We start from the raw sequence: 24,249 nt of genomic DNA on the forward strand, positions 1-24,249 counted from the left end.
TATCCTTACACGTACATTTTTATGCAATTACAACCAAGTGCACCATGTGCTCAAAAATTCATAAATCAAAACTTTTTAAATTAATCTGTGCTTAGTACACAACAACATTGGTACAATTAATGTTAGATACTCTTTTATTCTCCTCAACTCAAAAACTATACTAAGATAGAACAACAGAATCCATCTCGTCATAAAACACTAAACAGCTGATACATGAACAAAGTAACTCACAAGCTTTCAAATTTGAGCATTTTTATTTCCTTGAAATCTGTTTGCCCTCATGTAAATGTGTTTACATACATTCATTCAGCTTTGGATTACTTAATATATTATCATGCTGTTTACAACTACATGAATGTCCTATTGCTGTGTGATTTATTACTGTTACTGAAGGTCCGCGGCTCCGAACCGTAGTAAAGGGACCTCTGACTAATACGTCGGGTTCGTGTCGGGCTCGTAGCTGAAAACTAGCTTTACTTTGTTGTCTGGGTCGACTTTGCTAGTGAGAGACAGAGAGAGGCGTTGAAAGACTGCTCCAATGGAACTTATTGTTTCGGAGGAAAGACGAACACGGTGTACAGTCGAGTCTTAACAGCTTACTTACAGCTGGGCTCGTCAGGCTCTCTTCTTGGCTGCAGTGGTTATTATTATATTTACATGCTTCCAGCTCCCGTTTCTGCTCGGTGACAGCTCGTACTTTTCCTTTTTCTCCCTCCTCGCGCTCACAGACACATCACGGGTATGGCAGTCCATTCTCCCTGCAGCACGGACTACACTGCCCATCAGGCTACATGCTTTAGGGCGATGCCTGTAGCATTCTGCCTGTTAGCTTAGCACAACAACAACAACAAAAAGGCGCTCTCTCACCAGGAAACACACAGTCGCAGAGAGAGCGTCATGTATGTATGTACATGTACTCCGTTACTCCCCAACACTGAGTATACACATGTAGTCAGTTATAGCCAAACACATTTGATTACACATTTGTGTGAACATTTGTCTGAGATTAACTCTTTGGGGTCTTTACCTTACAATATGACATACTTTGAATCAAAATTTGTTGACTGTTTAAGTGGTGCCACATGAATAAAACTGAACAGATCTAAAGGTGTTCCTGAAATTTGGGTTTATTAGAACAGGACGGATGGATAACCACAGGACTTTTCCCCATATGAAAACTAAAACACAAAATAGATTAAGACAGATTACTGTTCCAAACTTAAAGATAAAAGTGCATTTACTGGAATTGTTTTGACAGCTCTTGCTTTTCAAAGGCAGTGAGGAGCAAAGTACAAGTAGAAGTGCTTTTTCTGATGAAGAGTTAAACTGTAAACAGCAGCGTAGTGAATAAGGATCTGTGTCCACGAATCTTCAGCAGTGACAACACTTAAACATCATAGTTCAAAATCCTTAATGCACACCTTTTTCTCCACTGAGTTCAAATGCTCTTAGCTGTTTAAGTAGAGGAAAAAGTCATATTTCAGACATATTTCATGACAATTAAATGTTAGACAAGGCTCTGAAAACGAGGTCACGGTTACTTCCCAAGCAAAAACCTCTGCTTGTGCGCTGTAAGGAAGAGGACTCCCTTACTGCATTTATTTATATTATATGTATAGCACTTCGGAGCACACCTTTCACTTTATTAAAAACACCTTATCAAGCACTTTATGAGCATTGCACTTTAAGCATGGATTTGCACACAAGAAGTTTAAATATTTATTGACTATTTATTGGGAATTTTAAAATCAGTTGGTAGCCTTATTTCAGATCCTGCACAGCTGCTCCTCGTCAAGGAATGTGGTGGTTGTCTGTCAGGAGAGAAGAATGGTGATTGAGATTGTGATTAAGGTTTACCAATAAGGAAAACTAATGCAAATGTGTGTGAAATCTAGGGATAAAAGTGGTGCAAATAAGTGTTTGTAAGTTAATGATTACTCACCTTTCTTGCCTGTGTCCTCTTCAAGGTGTTTGGGCAAATGTTTCCCCGGGGGTCCAGACACCATTTAAAGGTTCCGGGAGAGACCATTGGTAAAGAGAGTGTGGTGAATCTTGTTGTGCTTGGGTTTCTGGGTTTTTATAATATTGGGTTTGGTGTAACATTAAAGTGTGAAATATTTTAATATGTAAATGTGAAATGTATTATATTTATTCTAATTAATATATTGATACTGTGGTGGAAGGTTGGGATTTAAGAATTTACCTGAGAGTGGAATAATGGTTAAGTCCGTGACAGCTGAACATATGTAAGGCTGCCAGTTGTCATTAGAGGATGGATTTTTGTGCTGTGAAGAAGCTCGACAAATTAATTGTTGTAAGGAGAGCTGTATAGCAAATAAATACTTTTTTTGTTCCACTACGCTTGCCTTGGTCCATCTCACTGTGTTTCCAGCCGCTAAGGCCCACCCTGTTACATGCGCACAGAACCTAAATTGCATCAAATAAGACAATAATAAAACAAATGACTGCAAAGTGACACCAGAAGCTGGAGAAGAGCAAGCATAAAGTGACACGTTGTGTGTGCACAATTTCTCTTGGTACCACGCTTCATATACCAGTGTGACAAAGTCCTGAATGCAGCCTGCACGTTAGTTCATCAAGTTCCAGCTGAGCTTTAAATAAAGTACACTCAGCTTTTCCTTGGATTTTCAGAGTTGCTCAGTTCATACAGGAACTGCAGCAGTCGGGGTCAACGTGTCACTGTGTTGCTCCTCCATCTCAGTCATTGAGACTAGTCGCAATTTATTCTGAGGAAAAAAAGAGGAACAAAAAGATATTTTTAAAAAGTTTGTATATTCATTCTTTTTTTTTACCTTAAAATGTCTATCGTTTCATATTATACCCTATCGTTTGTTGCAAAATAAACTGTTTACAGCAATATTTTTCCATGGTTGTGATGGTCACTGTAGTGGCTATATTACTTTCTTAAAGTTCTCTCCTTCTCTTATACTTAAAATAACCAGACTATGGACGGACAAGCGACTGTTTCTATGCATTCTATCGTTACCAACAATGACAGTAAAACCATCGTGTGGCTCCGCCGTCCGCTTGTTTATTTTCTACATAAACCTTTCACAATAAAGCTCAAGATCCTGTTGAGACTTTTCAAAATAAACTGACATGATATACATTATTCTCAAACATAAAATTTCAGAATATGCATCAAACAAATGACCTCAAATAAAAACATCAAGTAACTATAAATGGCGCTTACAGTCACCACGCGGATGAAGGCACAGAGAATACCAGCATGACCAGCGAGGATGAGGCAGAACCAGCTAGCTCCAAACAGAAGGACCAGTCAAAACAAATTGAGGGCCTTATTGCTAAACGAGGGGCTACCTCTGTAGCATGGACATGGTTTGGTTATGAAAAGTTTGACACGCCCCAGAAAGCTGTACTATGCAAATTATGCCACAAACTGGTCCCCACCACCACTCAAACACGACAAACCTCTTTAACCACCTACACAAGAATCACATGAAAGAGCTTCGAGAGAGTTTACGAATGAAAAGCAAAAAAAGAGTCATCAGGTGCTCAAAATAAACCTTAGACTCAAACGTTAGAACAGGCTTTTCCTCGCAGCACGCCGTGTAATAAATACTCACAAAGAATGGCGGCCGTTTAAACTCATGTCTAAAAGTGTATAGTTTCACGCATCGGTCAAAACACTCGACTCCAGGTACACGACGCCCAGCTGGAAACACTTCACACAAGCTGAGTTGCCCGAGATTCATAGAATTTACAGAAATGGCACTATTTTGTGATATATATCGTTATCAGGAGAGATATGTCTTATATTGGGATGACATATCACACAGCCCTACAAAGAATAATAATTCACGTGGAATTGCATACACATAGCAGCGTTCTGTTGCAACATAAGCAGTTTCTAATCAAAGTGACATAAATACCTTGAAAAACGAAATCAACCACAACATTAAACTCACCTTGTTTCTGTAGAGAAGGTGATCAGGGTTTTTCTTCAGCTGCTCTGGATCATCACCACCTTGTATCTTCATCTTTTTTTCACTCGGGGAAGTCTTTCCTTTTCATTGCTCCGCACTGGAAAACCAAAGTGTGTGATCACAGGTGAAATAAGTGATATTTTTACACTGCAGGATTTAGAGTGCTTCAAGTAGTGAAGCAAGTAGCTGTTGATGCATTGCTCAAAAAATCTCTAAGGAACTGAATTTTTAAGAAAGATATAAATATCTCTGCTTATATTTGGCTAAAAGCTTGATATAGACACAACAGTTTATAATATGTCAGCATCCCCCAAAGACATATAAAGCTCCTGCACACCAGCATTGCGCTTACAATATACTTCAATCAAGATATAGTTATTATTGATTTATTATTGAATTTTTTTAGAAATAATTATTAGTATTTAATCACATTAGCACAGCGAAGTGACAAAAATATTACACATACTAGAAATGCTGCTCAGCATTTCATAAATTACATTTTCAACAAATGTTGGAGTAAAAACACAGTTACAGGGGAAATGTGTCTGTCTGCAAATATTAACTAAACATTTTTATGTGCTACAAAATAGACATAAATGTGCTGAGGTGAAACTATACTTTCAATAATATTACCACTACAGTCTGTTAACCACCAAATTAATCTATGCTGGTCAGCTAGCTAAAACTCTTTACTTTAGCAGCCCAAAACAGAGGCTAACATTAGCATTTGTTAGCGTCAGCCAGGAAGGTCTGAGACTTAAACTAGGGTTAGTGTAACTTTGCCTGAAACCCTTTAAAGTGTACAGTAGAGCCAATTGTAAAACACAGGTGATATAGTACTTATTAGAATCCTAAAATAATTTCTTCCTCTCTGTACATTAGTAGAACCATGAAGTTCTCACTTTTCTGTGTTTGACTTAAGAAAGCTTAAGTCATGTTAAACTTAAACAACGATTATTTTAAAAATGAGTCAGCAAAATGTTCCTGACTTGTCTGGAGACAGCAGAAACCAGTTAACAAATAAATTAACAATTCTTTCTAAATAAAAACACGGAGTCTTTTGAAAAACATTATTTTAGTAAAAGAACATATGAGTTTAAATATTTAACCACAGAAATGTGAAGGCAGTTTCTCCAACTCCATAGTCCAAAATCCAGATGAAGTCTAAAAGAAGTGTAATGGCTGCTCTTACTCTGACTTTTCCCTCCTTTTGGGGTTCTTTTTCCCCACAATGCATTGCAGTAGTTGAGAAATTCAGAAAAATACCTGTAAATGACTAATACGGAAAATTCCTTCACATTTATACTGTAGATTGTACTGTACTTTTGGATTTTTTTTACAGTGCAAGTGATGCCACTAACTAGCCAATCAGTGGCATGTTGATATCACATTTTCAGTTCACTTGGAAAACCAGTCAAGTAGGTACTAAAGAAGTAACTGGTACCAGGTACTGTCACCGTAATGGAAAATCCTAAAAACCATGTCGAGCCGTGCCGAGCCAACCTGAGTAGGTACTAATGGAAAAAGGCTATAAACTACTCACCCTGTCTCTAAGGGAGAGATCAGCAACACTTCAAAAAAAGCTAATTTTTCATTCTTTTAGTCACTACCCAAATTCTATAACCATAGATGAGACTAGAAACATGCATCAATTGGTAAATTGGCACCGCAGGGTCCCAATCCATCTGCCAATTTCCCGCTGCCCCTCACCTCATTTGTGAACGAGATCCCTCCACTTGGGGCATTCTGCTCTTTTCCAGCTGAGAACCATGGCCTCAGACTTAGGGGTGCTAATTCTCAGTCCTGATGCTTCACACTTGGCTGTGAATCCTCTGGTGTGAACTGGAGGTCTTCACATGACAAAGCCACATCATCCACAAAAAGCAGCGATTAGATTCTGAGACCACCACAGTGGAAGCTTTTTGGACCACTCATCATCAGGCTGTGATCAGTTGAAAGTTTGGCTCCTCTCTTCAGTTTGATACCATTTCTCCCGTTCCCGTTTCCCCAGCTCTCTCTTGCTGCCCACATGACTGTTGAAGTGCCTCGCCCCATAGGGGTTTTTGAATCCCTCTTCATCTTGCCACTCAACCACAGCCTTGGGAAAGCCTATCTGTGGATTTTGCTCCTGGCAACATAGCCCCTAGGATCCCTGGGACACACAAACTCCTCCATCACAATACGTTTGCAATCCACGGAGGGGAAGTATAAAATTATTTTAAAAATAAAGAGCTTTAACCTCCTAAGACCTGAACTCTTCCACAGAATGCATTTTTAATTTCTCTTTGATATTTGGGCATATTGGGACCTGATGAATGTAAAAACAAAGAATTATCAGAATTTTCTTTTATTCATATGAGGATATTCGTTTAAAATTTTGATAGAACAGTAGCAGTATAATGTCTTCGTATGCGGATATCAGGCCCTTGTAGAGCAAAATTGAGTATTTTGGTCTAAATAACCCAAAATGTGATGTCTACATATGTGAACGCCAGGTCCTAGGAGGTTAAATCAAATCATCTTATTGTCTGTGAAGGTTCTCAGTCATCTTATTATCTTATTATTATAATATGATTAAATAAATGTAATTTATGATTAATAAAGTATGCTGATTCTGATTCTGAAAAATGACATGGCTACACTTTGCTGACCAGTTAAAGCATTTAGGAAAGTTTGAAGTTAGAGTTGGTCAGTTTCTTAAAAAAACTGTAATAATTTAGCACATGACTGTCTCATAAAGGCACAGTATGCATTCATTTTCAGGGTTTTACTCCTTGAAAATAAAGAAGAAGCTGGATGAAAACTTGCACCAACTTTATTTCCTCTTTGTTCTGAGTAGACCACTAGCTTTCAAATGTAGCATCTACGGGGAACATGAGCATCAGAAGAGTGTTAAATGTTGCTTAGTTTAGTTCTGGTATATTTTAAAAATGTGAAAATTGTTTAAATTCAAGTGGCTGATAGGATTAAAAAAAAAAACATTCACAGCTCTGAAGGGACAAACAAACGAATGTTTGTGCTTTTATCCACTTTTGATAGTGGTGCATGAATCATGAACGAATCGTTCAATACTCGAGAATCACTTTACTGACTCTGAATCATGATTCACAAGCCCAACTGACTCACTGACTCATCCCTGTTGCTGTTAGCAAACTAATTTCATTAGCAAAAATATATCTAGGTTATAATTAAAATTGTGTGGAAAAAACAATAGCCAGTTTCTTAACAAAAACATTTCTGCTCTGAACTGGAAGAAAAAACCCTGAGTAGAAAGCTCACATCAAGACAATAGCTCCTCAGTTCACACTAGCATCGCTCTGCTAACATGCTAACAGCACATCTGAGTTACTCCCATCCTGTGCTGAGTCGTAGCATGAACGAATCTCACCCCCTCCCTCCTGGCTCACAGCTTCTTCTTCTTCTTCTTGGTTGGCAACCAATGTCAAGGCAGCCCGTTCTCACTCCCGAGGCGTAACATGTCGACGTTTTGTCACGTCCCGCGGCGTTCCTGAGGAACGCGAAAGGAGACCTTCGGCGTTCTTATGGTACGCGGCGGGTTATGGCTGGAATCCAGTGCAATGACGCTCCCGCGGGAATAGACGTTCCAGCCCTGTATTCCAGCCCTAAACCTAACCTTATCCCTAGCCCTAACCATAACCTTATTCCTGATCTTAACCAGGACTTTAATGATGTTAAATAGCGTGTTTCTAAGCGATTTGAAGAAAAAGAGCAAACATGTGTAGATTCAGTGCAGACGGTTCTCATATTTCCTCTTTTTTCCGAGGTCGTCATTTAGGAACGTGGTGGGTAGCCGAAAGCGTAATATGGTGACGATTTGTCACCTAGCGTAAAATGTTACGCTTTGGGAGTGAGAACGTGTTGGTCAAGGAGCATTACCGACCCGGGGCACACAGCTCAGCGGACATTTAGATGAGAAAATATATATTTGACACATTTGAGGAAAAAACTAATAAAATAACATAAAAATAAATAAAATAAATGTTCTCTTTAGAAAACTTTTTTTTTGCTCTTTTTTGCTCTATAAAAATAGTTGTTTTTCTTTTTCAATCACTCATCTTAGCAGTAGGATTTACATGAAAAGAGAAACAAATTAAGTTTGAGTGAAAATGTACATTTTTTGCACTCTCTGGTCAACTGACTCAGTGACTCAAATGACTCAAGAAAGCCGATTCACTTTGGTGAGTGACTCATTCAAACTCGATTCAGTAAAAAGAATCAAATTTACCATCACTAACTTTTGAAAAACTTGCAGGAGAGAACTTTTTTTTTTTTTAACTTTATTTAACAAACAATGAGTATACAACATACGAACAGATGAAGTATACAAAACAACAGAACATGAACACACAAAGCCAAGGGTAAAAGAAAAAGGTAACAATTATAAGAATACACGCAAAAATTCACATACATATATTGTTTTGAGAGCCTTTTTGTTGGTGGAGTCTGATATTGATTGTATGTACATTTCCACATCCTTAAAATAATGACAGAAATATGGTGTTTTGTTAGTAAACTTACATTTATGGATAAAAAATTTAGCTAAAAGTATTAAGAAATTTATCATAAAAAACATTTATCATACTTCTTGGGAAACTTAAAGAAACAGAATAAAACATTTTCCCATCATAAAGAAAACTCCCTTAAAATATGGACAATAACAAACCTGCTAAATTCCTTCCAGAATCTCTGTGTAAAAGAACAGTACAAAAAAAGATGTGTCACAGTTTCTGGATGATCCCCACAGAAAGTACAATTAGTATTTATGTCCCTTTTAAATTTGACCATGTAGTGACTGGCTGGATAACATTTATGTAGAATTTTAAATGAGACTTCTTTCACCTTATTTACAATCAAATATTTATGGGGAACCATCCAGACTGTCTTCCACTTGATATCTGGAACATATCGGTTCCAATAAGATATTATATATGGGAGAGAGACGATATCTTCTTGGAAGCAGGAGAGAACTTAAAACGTCTCTAGCTGTCACCTGACCATGACGTCATGACGTCGACCTCGAATGTGCGCCGAAGACAGGAAGTTGAATTATCAGCTGATCCTACTGGCTGTTGTTGATGCCTGAAGTTGCTGTTGTTTGGACGCCGTGTCGCTCTTATCAGGTCCTGACATTGAAGACACGTTAAAGCGCAGAAAGGGACACGGTGGGCATTTACCGGCCGACGAGCTTATGAGTGACACGGAAAGCGTTTCCGCGCGAGTACTTGGGAATTTGCGCACGAGCGAAGGAGAGCTAGCGCTCGAGCTTAAAGCTTCGCTGAAACGAAAAAAGAAAAACAGCAGAGACAGCCGACGGCTCGGCGTGCTGTCTTTTGTTTATGTCGTGTCAGTTTGAACCGTGATATTCATCATTTCTGTCTTGACTTTGAGAGTTTTTACGTTATTTATATTTATACTTGATTGAAAATAAGCCAACAGGGCAGCTAGCTCGTCCGCTAATGTTAGCTCGTAGCGCGAAGAAAAACAGTCTTGTTGACAAGATTTGATGCTTTCGTAACCGCCCAACTGTGACAGATGATAAACATAACGGGCGGAAACAGCTGAGTTTGAAAGCGCTATTTTCGTGCCTCCGTATTAGTTTGTTGTGTTTTAACCTGTCTGCCACTGGATCCGGTGCTCTGTTAGGAAACACGGCACCACAGAAGTTCATGTTTAGTTACTGAATCGAAGCCTGTTGGAGACATTTGTGGCTGTCGGACAAGTTTCTGATTAAACTCAGTGGATTAGTTTTTTAATCCTCATCGATTTATTTAAAAACACACAAACAAGCAGTCAGCTGGTTGACAGCTGGCCTTGTGCGTTTTAGGTTTGCTAAACGTTGCGTAATTTATGTTCAAGCTGGCAGCCAATGTTGGGCAACTTGTTAAATTCCAAGTTAAAACTTGTGCGTTTTAGGAAAGTTTGTGTGCTTTGTATGTGATTTTAAGGCCCGTTTACTTTCTCTTCTTTGGTACCATTTTAATGTCAAGGACGTATGACATGAGATAAAAAAGGACACGTTTACAGTAACGCGCAAACTGAGTGGCTGTTCTGATTCTCATGAATTTGATAGCTTTGGAGAAATAATACGAGTTATGATTTAAAGTAGCCGTCGGAAATCCTGTGGGAAAGTACTGTGTTCAGCAGCGAGAGAGAGAGAGGGTCCCTCACAGGATCCCATCGTGTCTTGAGGTGAGGTGAGCTGCCCCCCACTACTTGCCAATGCTGGATCTGGAAGTGGTGCCTGAGAGATCACTAGGAAATGAGCAATGGGAATTCGCCTTAGGTGAGCATTAAATATCTTCAGTGAATTGAAAAGATACTTTTCAACTACCTTACATATGCACTTGTTTAGACTCAATAACAAATTGTGTGTCTTGCGTTCACTGTGTGGGTGTTCAGGGATGCCATTTTCCCAGGCCATCTCTATCCTTCAGAAACACTGCCGCATCATCAAAAATGTCCAGGTGCTATACAGTGAACAGGTAAGACGCACAAATATCTGTTGTTTAAAAATATAAACTTGTTCTTGCTCACAATCCACAAACAGTCATAATCAGGTTGCGGAAGAGTTCTGGGTAGCAATTCGAGTTGTTCAGGCGTTCCCGTGCAGTGGAAGTAAATCCAATTGGTTTCTAATTATTTTTCACTGAAATTACTGTAGACCGCTGTAACACAGATAAAGCCATATTTATAAGTTTATCAGTTGATGATAAACAAATGCTTAACAATCTGTTTGTTGAATAAAATGTCGAAACTTTGTTGTCAGTAGGTCGTTTGTTCACCATAGAGTGCTGAAAAGTTCAAATTTCTATCTGCTATTGTCTTTGTCACGATAGTACGAGAAGCTTGTTTCTCCCATTTATTTTCAAAAAAAACACCCCCAAGCTCTTAATCACCACAAATTGTAATCTGTTGCAAAATGTAAATATATATATATTCATTTTGCAACAGATTACAATTTGTGGTGACTAAGTAGTTGCTCAGAGCTTGGGGATGTTGCACACTCATATCAACTTTCGTTTGCAAAGCACAGGTTGCCTGATGGGGGGCATCCTTTCTGCAAACATTTACAGTTGGACTGACTGCAGTCACTCTCAGAGACTGTTGGAACAGATAATTGCTGTCTAATTTATAAATGCAGACAGATTGCTCACGTTGCCATCAGTCTGAATCTTTGTCAGTGAGCACAAACTGACTTGACAGGCTGCCAGCTTGTTGTATTCTGGTGATATTCCTGTAGAACGGGAAGGTTGCTGAGTGGAAGTGCAATAACGAATTAAAATTAAAAGAAAAATAACTGAGGTGAGATAAGTTTATTTTTACCTATTAAACCTTGTCAATATCTGTTTTAACTCTGAGGACATGCTGTGCAGGTGAAAAAATGTGATAAACCACAATGACAATAATATTGTATCGTGGGATGTCTGATAATTCCCACCTCTGTTATCTTATATATTGTTAATGTTTTGTTTTCACTCATCTGCACAAATCTTCTAATAATCACCCAGTATTAACTTTTTAAAATCATGTCAAAAATAAATCGAGGTGGTTGTTTCTCAGGTTTAAATGAATTCAAGGTCCGTTTGCCTGTGCGTGACAGCATCTGTTCCTGCCTCTTAATGTTAATTTATCGGTTTTAACTCCCTGCCTCTGTAGACGCCACTCAGCCATGACCTCATACTGAACTTGACTCAGGATGGGATTAAACTGCTGTTTGATGCCACAAATCAGAGACTCAAGGTAAGAATTTAAGATAATTAGCAGAGCTCCAACAGTCTCCTCAAACACTCTTGGCATTCGTGCACTGATGTTTCTGACTTTCTGCGTGATAGGTGATTGAAGTGTATGACCTGAGCAAAGTCAAGTTGAAATACTGGTAAGTAAAAACTTAAATCTATTAAATAGCAGCTGATGTAGCTGCTTTGAGAGTCATGTTAGCTTCTCAGTGACATTTAATGGCATAAATCCTGGATTGTTCTGCATATACGGCACGCCTGGTTCTCTTTATATTAACACGAACACCACTTTCAACTTTAAGTCACAGGTAGGCTTACAGCTTACTTGAGTCTGCCTGCATTAATGTGTTTCTTATTCAACGTTATCTGTTGACAAGCATAATCCATTTCCCATCTTTGCCATTAACTCTTGAAATAATGCAGCACAGGCGCTTTGTTGATAGGTTTAATACTGACACCGTGTATGTATGGATTGTGTTTCAGTGGAGTCCATTTCAACTCTCAGACCATTGCCCCCACGATAGAGCAAATAGACCAGTCATTTGGCGCTACACACCCTGGAGGTACTTTCTAAAGGACCAGCACACTTGGAATGTTTTCACTTACAACTAATTTGGGGTTTTGGTTGTTACCCTGTATAAAATGCTCTCCTCTTCACGTGTCTCTCCCTAGTTTACAATGCTGCAGAGCAGTTGTTCCATCTCAACTTCCGGGGACTGTCCTTCTCTTTTCAACTGGACTCATGGAATGAAGCTCCAAAATATGAGGTGAGAGCGTTTTAGTCCATTTGCCTGTGAGCCAATTAAAGAAGAGCTGGGTGCTCGCTATTTCCAGTCCCAGGAGAGCCAGGCCAGCCTTGGGATTTGAGTGGTTTCCAGGCATGTAGACACTCAAAGGTCAAGCTGTATTTTTTGCCTTGTCACAGACTTACATGAAACCAAATCAGTGTGTGTCTTGGATTCTGACAGTGTTTTTGTCTTTCAGTGGATTTTGTCATGAAGTTTGTGGCACACAATGACAAAATTCATGTATTTTCTAAATTAACCCGTGGTAGTCTTAGTGTATAAGAAGACTTTATTCTTCTTACTGCAGATTAATGACTTTTTAAATGGGTAGTGGGTACGAGATGTGGCTGTTTTTAATTAAAATCAAATGTCATCCCACGGGAAGGACTCCTGCAGTGATAGCTGCATAAGAATAAGTCAGAAGTGCTGAGTCACGGTGAGTCTCGATTTGATGTTGGACCAGATTACGCCGAAGATCCAAGACGAATGAAAGTACAAAGAACAGTGTCATCAATCAGTGAAAACACTGGTGCTTTCTTTTTTTTGAAAGCAGTGTTTAGTCAGTGCTTCATGAGACATTTCACTCCCTTTATCACATGTTGTCACTCCTCTGTACTGTCACAGCTCTGTTTTTTAGTCTTCTGAATGTGTTTATTCATGTGGACGCAGAGACCTTTAGTATCTACCAGTCCTGTACTACTTCCAGCTGTTTTGCCTTGGCAGCCTAACTTTGCCATGGGTTTGGCCTCCCTGCAGATTCCACATGGGGCAATGGTCAAGAGGATGCACATCTACACTGGCAACAACCTGCAGGAAACAAGGTACGTAATAATGGCAATGCTGCCAGAGGAAACGGTTACTTTTAGTCCTTACTTCACATATCGATATGAGTTTGTTTCAACTGTTTTAAATGTTGGAAAACAATCACAGAGACGGCAAGAACAAAAAGTTACAGAAAAAATAGCTAAACTTATTTCTCTGTTCTCAGAGCTCCTGCAATGCCGTTGGCTTGTTTCCTCGGTAACATTTATGCAGAGTGTGTGGATGTCCTGAGGGATCGGGCGGGCCCTCTGGGACTCAGGCTCCGCCTTCTCACTGCAGGTAACACACAGCTCAGTACCCGAAGTGTGTGTGTGTGTGTGCGTATCTTGAAGGCTGCAAGTGATTATTTGTAAGTTTGACACCTTTGTTTTCCCCATAATGTTAACCCTTTCACGCATAGTGGTCACTACAGTGGACAGCTATTCAAAGGCTGTTTTCTTGTATTTGTATCAGTGTTGATGGTGTACTTGCACATAAACCATACCTGCCACCCACTGGTCGTTTAATGTTACTATAGATGTATGACTTGTTTCATGCATGAATTATAACAACCTCGATCTGGATTTTTTCTTATTCATCTTTTCTTGCATAAAGATGAATAAAAATACTTAAGAAAAAAATCCTGATTGAGGTTGTGATAATTCATGCATGACAGGGTTAATATGGGACTACATAAATGAGCACATATACACAGTAATACCAATTTTTACTGTTGTTATTAACAGTGGTGTGAACTTGAGCTTTTCTTTTTAATGTCAAAAATCACTTTTAATGTCACAGTGCACCAGGTACACTGGTACAGCACATGAGAATGAAATTGTTGTGTGCAAGCTTCACAAGCAACACAGGTGTGCAAAATACAATAACATAAGAACAAAGCAAAATATAAGAATGGGAATCTGTGAATTATAAGTAGGGATGGGTATCATTTAGGTTTTATCCGATACCGGTGCCAAACCGGTACTTAAAGAATGGAGAACACAAAATTGGTCCAAAAACCTCTCATGTTCAGCTGTTTTTTTTTGTAAAAAGATAACAATGTTAGCCTTTTCTGCAGCTATAGGGGATTTATGGCATCACTCTTGGCTGGAAGCAGTGCTTAATCAATGGAAAAAACACAAACTTTGTCCAAAAACCTCTCATGTTTAACTGTTTTCCACTTTTTCTTTGGTCATTTTAGCCTTTTTGGCCAGGGTGAAGGGAGTATCTGCCATCAAACAAGAAGACAGCCGCATGTAGCTATGATGATGTTTGCTAGTTCACCTTACATGTATTAAAGCACTTGTTGCTGCTGAGTTTGCATATTTTGCTGTGAAGTACAGCCAGACTTTTGACCGCTTCGCCTTGGGTATTTTTAATCTGTAGCTCTGCTCTAAAAGAACGTACATACCTGGCCCCGCCTACTATCCTCGGAAACGTAAAATGATTGGCTAGAATCTAAAGTGTTATCACAGCTCAGGAAAAAAAAGCACCGAAATAAAGCACCGAAATGTGCGCTGCTTTTCGGTCTGGTTACTACCGTTTATGTCAGAACCGGTGCCACCATGGCACCGGATACCGGTACCCATCCCTAATTATAAGAAAAAAATAAATGTACAAATAAAATATATATATACATACACACACACACACACACACACACACACACACACACACACACACACACACACACACACACACACACACACACACAGGTCAGCAGTGCAGTGACGTGGAGCTTTACTGACTTGTTGTCTAAACTGCAGGTTGTGGTCTCGGTGTGATGACTGATAGTAAAGTCAAGTCCCTAGAGAGGAGCATCTACTTTGGAGATTCCTGTCAGGATGTGCTCGGTGCTCTGGGCTCCCCACATAAAGTTTTCTACAAATCTGAGGACAAGGTAGCAATTCAGTTTAACTCCATCTTTACTTCTTGTGTTATTGCTATTATGTTAAGTCTGTAAAGTGGTGTTTAACCTGTTGGATGTTATCCATTTATCAAACCTGCTCTCTTGTCATATTTTCACCATCTTAAGAAGTTGTATTAAATATTATTTGTATTAATTTAATTAAAGACAAAAAGTCAGAAGACTATTTTCCCAAATTCTTTTTGTGTTTCAGATGAAGATCCACTCTCCGTCACCACATAAGCAGGTCCCATCTAAATGTAACGACTACTTCTTCAACTATTTTACCCTGGGAGTGGTACGTAAGCGAAGCCGTGCTTGTGTGTGTAAATCTTGGTGTCAGTGTCTGTGCCGAGTTATTTTTAAGAGCTTTGTCTGCCTCTGAGCTGTGTTTGAGTTTTCGTTTCCTTTTAATGGGGACTCAATGTTGTCTGAAAGTACTGTATGCGTCATTCAGAACCATTGGACGTCATACTGGAGCGCCCATATCAGCAGCACCTCCCCCTCCTTTCATATCATATTTGTGTAAGTCAGAGCCACGCCAAAAAGAAAAGTCCAGCTGCAACCGTTGGTCAAGTCTAGCAGTGTACAGTTATAATGGTCGTAGTGTATGTACCCCATCTCCTCCTCATTGGGTGGGCCAATCTTACTGAAACCTTGGATGAACATTGTCACACCTACAGTGATTATTAGTCTCTGTTTCTCAGAAAGATTTGTAATGAATCCCATTTTTTCCATCACCTGCAAATGTGATGTTACATTCACCTTTTATGTTTGTTTCACGTGTCACGTTCGACACACATCAGTGTGTAACTTAAAGGTCACCAAAATTTGTATCTGCGATGATTTTGTTGACTCACCACTAAATACGTAATGAAGAACCTGAAAAGACAGCACGAGCCTGGCTAGTATATTCAGTGACCGTGGTATGCTAAAAGTCAACGCATCGTGACCCCCCCCGTTAGGATAAGTCCCTGCAGCCGGGCGGCGTGGACGCCCAGAACCTGCGAACGAGGCAACGCCGATGAGTTTGAATATTGTTGACCTTGACCACTCCTACCTGCTCGCTGTGAATTAATGGGACATTTACCTGCACTGCAGCTTGTTTCTACAATGGATGAGATTCAGGCTAAAACCGTGATAGGCGCTCAGTCTAACACAGCTTTAACTCAGTCATGTCAAGATTCATGTCTTTGGACTGTGAGAAAACTCCTGGTCCAAAGACATGAAGGTTGAAGTTTGTGCAATAATAAAAAACAAAAACTGCAGTTTGCAACCTGCAACCATCTTGTTGTGATGCAAGGCACATGCACCTGCATAAATCACTGCATGCAGAGGTGTAGTTCTACTTTTCTTGATTTGCTCACATCTACTGTTTACAGTAGATAGGTGTCTACTGCAAACACTAAAGTAACCTCAATGACTGTATTTTCGTATTTTTCAGGATATTCTGTTTGACTCGACAACTCACCTGGTTAAGAAGTTTGTTCTCCATACCAACTACCCTGGACATTACAACTTTAATATGTAATTATCCTTCTTATAATATAAACCAAATGTTTATTACATTTTTACACTTGTTTTTGTTGTTGCACTTATTGTAATCTCTCTGTCATCACAGATATCATCGATGTGACTTTAAGATTCCACTTGTCATCAAAAAAGGTAAAAGTTATTCAGTCGACAGCAATACCTCCATATTCATGCTTTAATGTCTAGTACTTGACTCTCCTCTGTTCTAATGTCTGTTCATTTATGTCGGCGCTTTAGAGGGAGCAGACTCTGAGGACTGCATCTTAACTACATACAGCAAGGTCAGTTCTGGAACTGTTCAATTTAGCCACAGGGTGGCGCTGTGGTAGGCAGTAGAAATCTAACAGGACTTGTAGTTTTCGGTTCGATGTTCTGACTCTGCACCTTTAGCGGATTACAAGGTTGTGACTTTGCATCACTGACATAGGCTGTTGCACCACAGATCCAATAACAAATCAACAGTCCTGTGATATGAAACATTCATAACTGAATATCTTAGTCCTTTCTGCCGCTGGAAATGGCGTTGAGTCAGGTGTGACATAAACAGCTGTTTATGTCACAGCTGTTTATGTCAGTCGAGAAACAGACCGACTCCTGGAAATGTGTTTTTTATAATTGTCTGTTAACCTTTTGACTCTTCCTCAGTGGGATCAAATCCAAGAACTGCTCGGCCATCCAATGGAAAAACCTGTAGTGCTGCACAGGTAACATATAGTCTACATATATGCATTTAATATAGACAACACAGCTGTTTCAGACACCACCCACATATGTGACATCAAGTCTTGTGACCTTGTTTGCGTTTACAGGTCTTCATCGGCCAATAACACAAATCCTTTCGGCTCTACGTTCTGCTTCGGACTGCAGAGGATGATCTTTGAGGTCAGCACATTTTATGATTCAGCTGGGATTACAACATAAAACTATATGGCAGCATGCATTTTATCTGAACCACCTGACTACATGGATTGTTCCATTTAGAGCACATGTGTTACGTAAAATGCTGCACAAGACTGACACGTTCAGCAGTGTTATTATAGCAAAGCTGCTGAACCAGTTTAAAGCTGACAGGAATGTGAATTATTCTCTCTGAAAGGACATTTGTAGAGATTTGCTCGCAAAAGTATTAGAAATGCAAAGGTGATCAAGAAACAGCTCAACCCCTAATCTTTGAAATATGTGTTGTAGTTTCGAGCCCGTGTGTTTCAGTAGTCCTCACTGTCTTGTGTTCCTCCTCCCCAGGTGATGCAGAATAACCACATAGCATCGGTAACCCTCTACGGTGCTCCACGCACGACCAGTCACGCCCGACCCGAGTCCAGCAGTAGTTCCCACTAAACAAGTAACCGCAACCACATCCCGTTTTGGCCTGTCGTGAATCCAGTACTTCTACTGACTGACTTTCTAATCCAGAGCCAGATTCTTAACCAAGCAGACCTAACCGAACAAAGTTACTCTCACCCAGCTCAGATGCTAACAGAGAAACAACTAAAATCAGACACGGCATTTACCAACTCTTCCTGTTGGATACTAAGACTCATTCTTCCAATCCGGCACACCCACCTAGCACAGCTAAACCAACTCGGTCTATCCCGGGACATCCGAGATCCAGTCACACAGTCTCTGTGCTGGAGCATGGAGCGTTTTATCTTTGTTAGTCCAACGTTCCCAGTGGTGCTGCGTTGTGGTAGAGCTCGACTGTTTCCTTTCCATCCTTAAAATGCTTTCACCCCGGACCACAGGGGGGAAAAAAGCCTGTGCAGACTCTAAGCTGGCGCCAGTTTATTTATCAGCAGCCTCCGTACCGCTGTGGTGGTGGGACAGTTGGCGTTTGAATTCATCTGCTGCAAATCTCAAGTTGTTTAACATCAGCGTAATAATATCGCAGCTGGAAGCTGCTGTGGCCAGAGTCTGGAAACAAAGTGTATCACGTCAAACAACCACAACCAGCAAACCAGTACCGCCAGTCTTCCTGCCTCAGCTTCAGAACGGCATCCAAACTACAAAAAAACCAAACCAGTTCAGTCCAACCGAGAGCCATCAGAGCCAAAATGCAGTGAAAGCTGCAGAGGACTTGAACCAAAAACACCAGAATCCCAATTTTGTCACACAAGAGAAGAAGCGCTCGCTCTCAGGGTTCGGACGGAGACGTCCTCCTGAACATAACCCGCTTGATGTCCCGCCCAGTTGAACCAGATGTGACCAGAAAGAAAATCCTCCCTGTTGTCTCCTTATTCTTCCTTCAACTTTGCTCAGCGGCGCCCGCCAACACACACAGACACACACACAGGCAAACAAAGCACACTCAACAGCACGGCTGCTGTTACGTCTCCCTGCACGGACACGGTGACAGAAATGAGCATCTGCATGTGGTGTGAGGCTAATTTTTAAAAATGACGTTTGAATTGGTGTTATTTTAAGCTTGCACAAACACACAGCATCCTTTCATTACTAAACTCATGTATTCCTGATACATGAAAGCTGGTTTTATCCGTTTTATCGTGAAGCAGACTGACATGCAGGAATGACGAGAATCTTTGCATGGACTCTTGTGCAGCGAGAGGAGACTTACTACAAGCACAAACTGACAGCCCGTTTTCTCTGATTGGTTGCATCTTCTTGCATGTTGTGAGGGGTGTAGAGTCGCCGCAGAGTTTCTTCATTTTACCGCGGCCGCCCTTTTCACTCGTTCGCCTCGAGACCATTTCCATCGTGTACTGTTTTAAATCCGTCCGTACATTTGCACTAATACTCACCTTTTTACTTGACTGTTTGATTGATCTTCAGATATGGATATTTTTTGTCATACATTGGATGAGAGGGTGTGTGTGTGTGTGTGTGTGTGTGTGTGTGTGTGTGTGTCCTGGATACATATGGAAAGAAAGAAGAGGCCCTTACGTGGTGCTCAGTGTTCGCAGTGCCGTCCTCTTTGTCGCTCCATCTTCTGCTCCTCCTTCGCGTCACTGACACATGGCACAGTCTGCATTTGTTTCCTTGTTGAATTGCCAAACTGCGATAGCCAAAGAGGTTTCAGGATGTTGTTATTTGATGTGCTGACATTATCACTGTATTACTGTCTGAACATTTCATACAGAGAGAGTCGGGCGTTGGCCGTCTCTGTTCTTTTGGATCTTTTTGTGTCTGACTTGCACATGTTCGTCGTTGCTGTAGTAAAACCTCAGCTCCTGGTTTCTCTGACGGCTGACGGTAATTATACGACACGAAGAGCTGACTCTGAAAGCGCTCAGTCCATCTGTCGTCTGGATTCGGTTCCACAGATTCACAGTAGTGTGTGTATGCTGAGAAGTGTCAGAGTGGTCACTGTTGTCACTGAGCTGTCATTCAAAGATCCGCCACCATTTCTCTGGGTTTAGTTCATTTGAACCCATTTTGGAAACGGGGAGAGAAAACCAGTCATTCCTCCATCGTGTGACGTGCAGCTTTGCATCAAACTCCCATTTTATAAATTTACATTATTTTTAATTCCAAGCAGATTAATAAACTGTGTATTAATTTTAATACACATTTTCTTGTCTTGTTCTTCAGTACAAACAATTGCTTTAATTTTCTCTCTGTTGCTGAATTTGTGATCAGTGACTCAATCGGTTAGCATCCCTGTCTGTTAGCCTGTGACCAGCATTAGCCAACAAGTACAAACCTGTGCTAACTCTACTTTAATAAGCAAAAAACAAACAAAAAGACCAATACTGCGATGTTTTCATTAGAAGGAAACTAATTAATTTTACTTGTCTATGTTCCTAATTCCTTATAATTCCTAAGCATTTGCTATTTTTATGTATTCAGGCCTTTATGCGTAATGTTGTTGTATGAATGCTGTATATAAATGTGTGCTCTTATTCTGGTGTCTTCTTATTTACAGTGTTAGTGGCTTGGCACCTCAGCATTTCTGCATTGATTTTTATTAGAGTTAAGCTCAGGTGGAGTCACCTGCTCACAGCTCATTATTGTTTTTATTCTAGACCACTCAGTATTCATATTTTTGCATGTGCAATGCTAACACTGCAAGTATGCTGACATGTCAGCAGTTAGTAAAGCCCTGCTTAAACTGCTTGTTCACAGTTGGCCTGGAAGAGAGCTCTCTCTTTAATCCAGTGGACAAAAATGGATTTTTAGTCTGGCTTTGGTGTGCTGCGAGATTTAACATCTGCATCCTGAAAGTTGATTCTGTTCATCTGGACGTTTTCAGTGGGAGAAACGTTTCGTCATCATCAGGTGACCTCTTCAGTCTCAGCTGACTGCAGGTTTCCAACCTTATAAACATCTGCACAATGACAGAAACTAGCACCACCGAATGAACAATGGGCTGGGAGGCCAGTTTATGATCATTAATATGCAAACTGTTATGATCATTGATCAAAGCCCATGAGTACCATTCACAGAGAGTTGGGGACTGGCTGCAATCACAGCATTGTGAGATGGTTACAGATGCATCTACATCTACTTGTTTACAAAGAAAAATATCAGTTTTCCAAGCTTTCCTGTAGCCAGATGAGCATGGCGTTCCATTACTCGTTTTCCAAAACTGGGACACCACAAGCTACAGTAATATTTTAAAATTTAAATCCAAAAAACACCTATTTTCTTATTGGACTCCCAGGGTCAGATATTTAAGAGCGACGGCTGTCCGCTTTGTCTCTGATGAAATTGGAAAGACTGTTCCCTACTCTCCTCCCGTTTGTCCACAGCTTCAGTCAAATAGGGGAAAGGTGTAACTCTAGTGAATGCTATATAACATTGACTACCACTTGCTTTTGTGTAAGCAAATATAAATGTAAAAAAGAAGATACAACACTGTTGGATATCGTGCCTCATCTCCCACCGAGCCTGTCTTTGACTTCTTTCTCTATCGACCCTGTAAAAAGGAATCTCCTTGTATATAAAATCGAATGCATCTGAGCTGCAGCGTTGTACAGTATGTATGTGTGTCACTGAGCTCCAGCAACAAGGTAACATGGTATTATGGCTGACTCGTTTTACATTTACCTGCACAGTTTGGCAGGTTGGGTTTCCCCAAAATGAGGAATGTGCTAGTTAGTTATTTTTGTTTGAGTTTCTTGTACTGGCTTCCATTTCTGTTGGGGGTGTGGAGGGTGGGGTCTCGTGTGTTCATAACCACCCGAAACACCCAGATCAGTGTTAACATGGTGTGGAATACATGAGTGTAGCAAATGCAGGTCCAGAAAATCAGGCCTTAGTTCTCCACGAGTGACAGAAACTGAAAAAACCTGTAGATTTCAGATACAAATCAACATCTGAAGCAAAACGTCTCCTCCCTCCAAGCTCTGCTGTAACTGTTTGTCTTTATCCTTTTTTTCTTGTTTTAAACACAGTAATGTGAGAATCTGAGACCCGCATTACATCAGTCAGCCACAGCACTGCCTAATTTTGTCTCGTTGAGCCGAATGTGACCCCTCACGGCATGAAGCACCTCTGAGGGTGTCCCGTTGTTCCCCCAGAGAAAGGGGAATTTGCCTGTGGCCCCAGTTTTGGTAAACCCAGCCCAGTGTCGTGCACGGTCATTGCTGTGATGAAGCATTGTCACTCAGAGATGGCGAGGGGAGCTGTAGGGTGCTGGGTAGGTGATCTCACCCTAACTCAGGTGGACATATCACATCCTGGTTTTTCCAAAGTTTTTAGGGCAGAAAAACAAGAGAAACTTTGATCTGTGTGGCTTTTAAGTTGCACCTTTTTTTTTTCTTGCTTTTTACAAATGTTTATTTTACTGAATGGGCAGATGTGTGATTATCAAACTGAGATTGTTGTAATTTATAATTGTCATCTTCAGTGTAATGATAATCTCATGTTAATGCTTTGTATCGTCTGTCCTTGGTATCATTTGTTCTGTTGCCCCCCCCCCCTCTTTACTCCCTGCAGTGTGTGTGTGTGTGCGCGTGTGTGTGTGTGTGTGTGCGCGTGTGTGTGTGTGTGTGTGTGTGTGTGTGTGTGTGTGTGTGTGTGTGTGTGTGTGTGTGTGTGCGTGTGTACATTAAGCCCATTTCTGGAAATGGAGCTGGTATACTTAATTAAACTTGTAAAATTCATGGCAATGTGGCATTTTATATTTTGAATACTATAACTTTGTGTATGAAGAAACCGGTAGATTAACAAAGCATGTCCACAGGAAAAAAGGCAATAACGTAGCGAGTTACCGAGAAGGACTGAAAGCTTCGCTCTGGCACTTTGATGCTGTTTCGCGATGATGAGATGCGCCGTCTCCTAAGACTCCAACGCACCATTTGGACTTGAATGAAAGTGAATGTTCACTGCTGACTGACATCAAAGTTCATTTTCTGTTTGTGCAACCAGGATATGAAAAAAATAATAAAAAAATATGGATGTGGAAAATAGCAAGAGGTTTTTTACTTTTTTTCTCCCCAAGTTTAAACTCAAAGATGGATTACGAATAAGAATTTTGTCCTCTTCATTGCACATGACACATCATTCAAAAGTTTGTGTGTCCCACAGAAAACCAGTTGGCCAGTGGAAGTCCTAATTTAAATTCCTGTCTTCTTTTATCCGTCTGTATAGATGGATAGAGATATTAGAAAATGCTAAATTCATCACTCATCCTCGGTATGCCATTTATAAATACAGATATATTTTTATAACTATGTTTGATTGTTACTAGTAGTGATGTGGTAGCAGTGATATCTGTACATGCTGTAACAGATGGATAAACATATCTGTGTTTATAAAAGACGTACTACGGAGGAGTCATGAGATGATGAATTAAACACTCACTAACACCATACTAATGCTTAATAATGTACCATTATGAAGTGCTGCTGATGACTGAAATAAAACCTTTGAAGAAGGTTGAAAATAATGAAAATAATTCTAGAAGTCTCGGCATTTCCAAGAGAGCGGGATTTATCGCTGTGATGGCACGATGATTCGCACACCAGGTTTGGAACTTGAACTCAGCCTGTATTCATGCATTTTCACCCGTATCGGATCTCGCCTGCAAACCCCTTTCAGGTGAGCTGTCTATCCATCCTTTATTCATTTCTTTAATGTCAGGTGTGTTTCCAGAACCACTAAAAACTGCTGTAATCAAACCTATACTGAAAAAGGACAATCTTGACAAGACACAAATGAACAACTACAGGCCGATCTCAAATCTCCCATTTTTAAGTAAGATCATTGAAAAAGCAGTTTCTCAACAGCTCAATTACTTCTTAAACAGAATAACTGCTATGATGCCTTCCAGTCAGGTTTTAGACAGAACCACAGCACTGAAACCGCTCTGACCAAAGTGTTTAATGACATATGTCTGAATACAAACAGTGGAAAAATGTCAGTCCTAGTTTTACTGGATCTCAGTGCAGCATTTGGTACAGTCGACCACAACATATTACTCAAACGACTGGAGAACTGGGCAGGTCTCTCAGGAACTGTACTAAACTGGTTCAAAACATACTTAGAAAACAGGAAATACTTTGTATCAACAGGTAACTTCACATCTGAGCAGACAAGTA

At 40.2% G+C, this 24,249-nt stretch overlaps 1 protein-coding gene and 1 long non-coding RNA gene across 4 annotated transcripts; one reads left to right on the plus strand and one right to left on the minus strand.

The window, feature by feature from the left end:
• Positions 1 to 2,886: 2,886 nt before the first annotated feature.
• On the minus strand, positions 2,887 to 3,801 carry LOC120735135. The gene is made up of 2 exons (XR_005696193.1): positions 3,472 to 3,801; positions 2,887 to 3,115 (listed from the first exon to the last, which is right to left on the minus strand). It is a non-coding gene; the product is annotated as an uncharacterized LOC120735135 (long non-coding RNA).
• Positions 3,802 to 9,004: 5,203 nt separating this feature from the next.
• phaf1 (phagosome assembly factor 1) lies at positions 9,005 to 23,118 on the plus strand. Of its 3 annotated transcripts, none has more exons than XM_040034626.1 (16): positions 9,005 to 10,272; positions 10,389 to 10,471; positions 11,646 to 11,729; positions 11,822 to 11,865; positions 12,209 to 12,288; positions 12,398 to 12,492; positions 13,180 to 13,331; positions 13,499 to 13,611; positions 15,078 to 15,211; positions 15,432 to 15,515; positions 16,662 to 16,744; positions 16,839 to 16,882; positions 16,988 to 17,031; positions 17,396 to 17,454; positions 17,560 to 17,632; positions 17,993 to 23,118. In XM_040034626.1, the coding sequence occupies exons 1-16, from the start codon at positions 10,209 to 10,211 to the stop codon at positions 18,086 to 18,088; spliced, it is 1,332 nt and encodes a 443-aa protein (XP_039890560.1). In that variant the 5' UTR covers positions 9,005 to 10,208; the 3' UTR covers positions 18,089 to 23,118. The 3 variants fall into 3 exon arrangements, with proteins under 3 accessions (XP_039890560.1, XP_039890569.1, XP_039890572.1); XM_040034635.1 differs by having other exon boundaries at positions 9,006 to 10,272; positions 13,234 to 13,331; XM_040034638.1 differs by having other exon boundaries at positions 9,007 to 10,272; positions 13,267 to 13,331.
• Positions 23,119 to 24,249: the final 1,131 nt, after the last annotated feature.

Source organism: Simochromis diagramma, unplaced genomic scaffold, assembly GCF_900408965.1.
Source record: "Simochromis diagramma unplaced genomic scaffold, fSimDia1.1 OVJJ01000333.1, whole genome shotgun sequence".
NCBI lineage: Eukaryota > Metazoa > Chordata > Actinopteri > Cichliformes > Cichlidae > Simochromis > Simochromis diagramma.

What these genes read in the sequence shown, in the direction of transcription:
- phaf1 (XM_040034626.1), top strand. Translation starts at nt 10,209, where the DNA reads ATGCTGGATCTGGAAGTGGTGCCTGAGAGATCACTAGGAAATGAGCAA. An exon ending in AAAGTCAAGTTGAAATACTG is followed by an intron (nt 11,866 to 12,208) that starts GTAAGTAAAAAC and finishes ATTGTGTTTCAG; the next exon opens with TGGAGTCCATTTCAACTCTC. An exon ending in TGGCGCTACACACCCTGGAG is followed by an intron (nt 12,289 to 12,397) that starts GTACTTTCTAAA and finishes GTCTCTCCCTAG; the next exon opens with TTTACAATGCTGCAGAGCAG.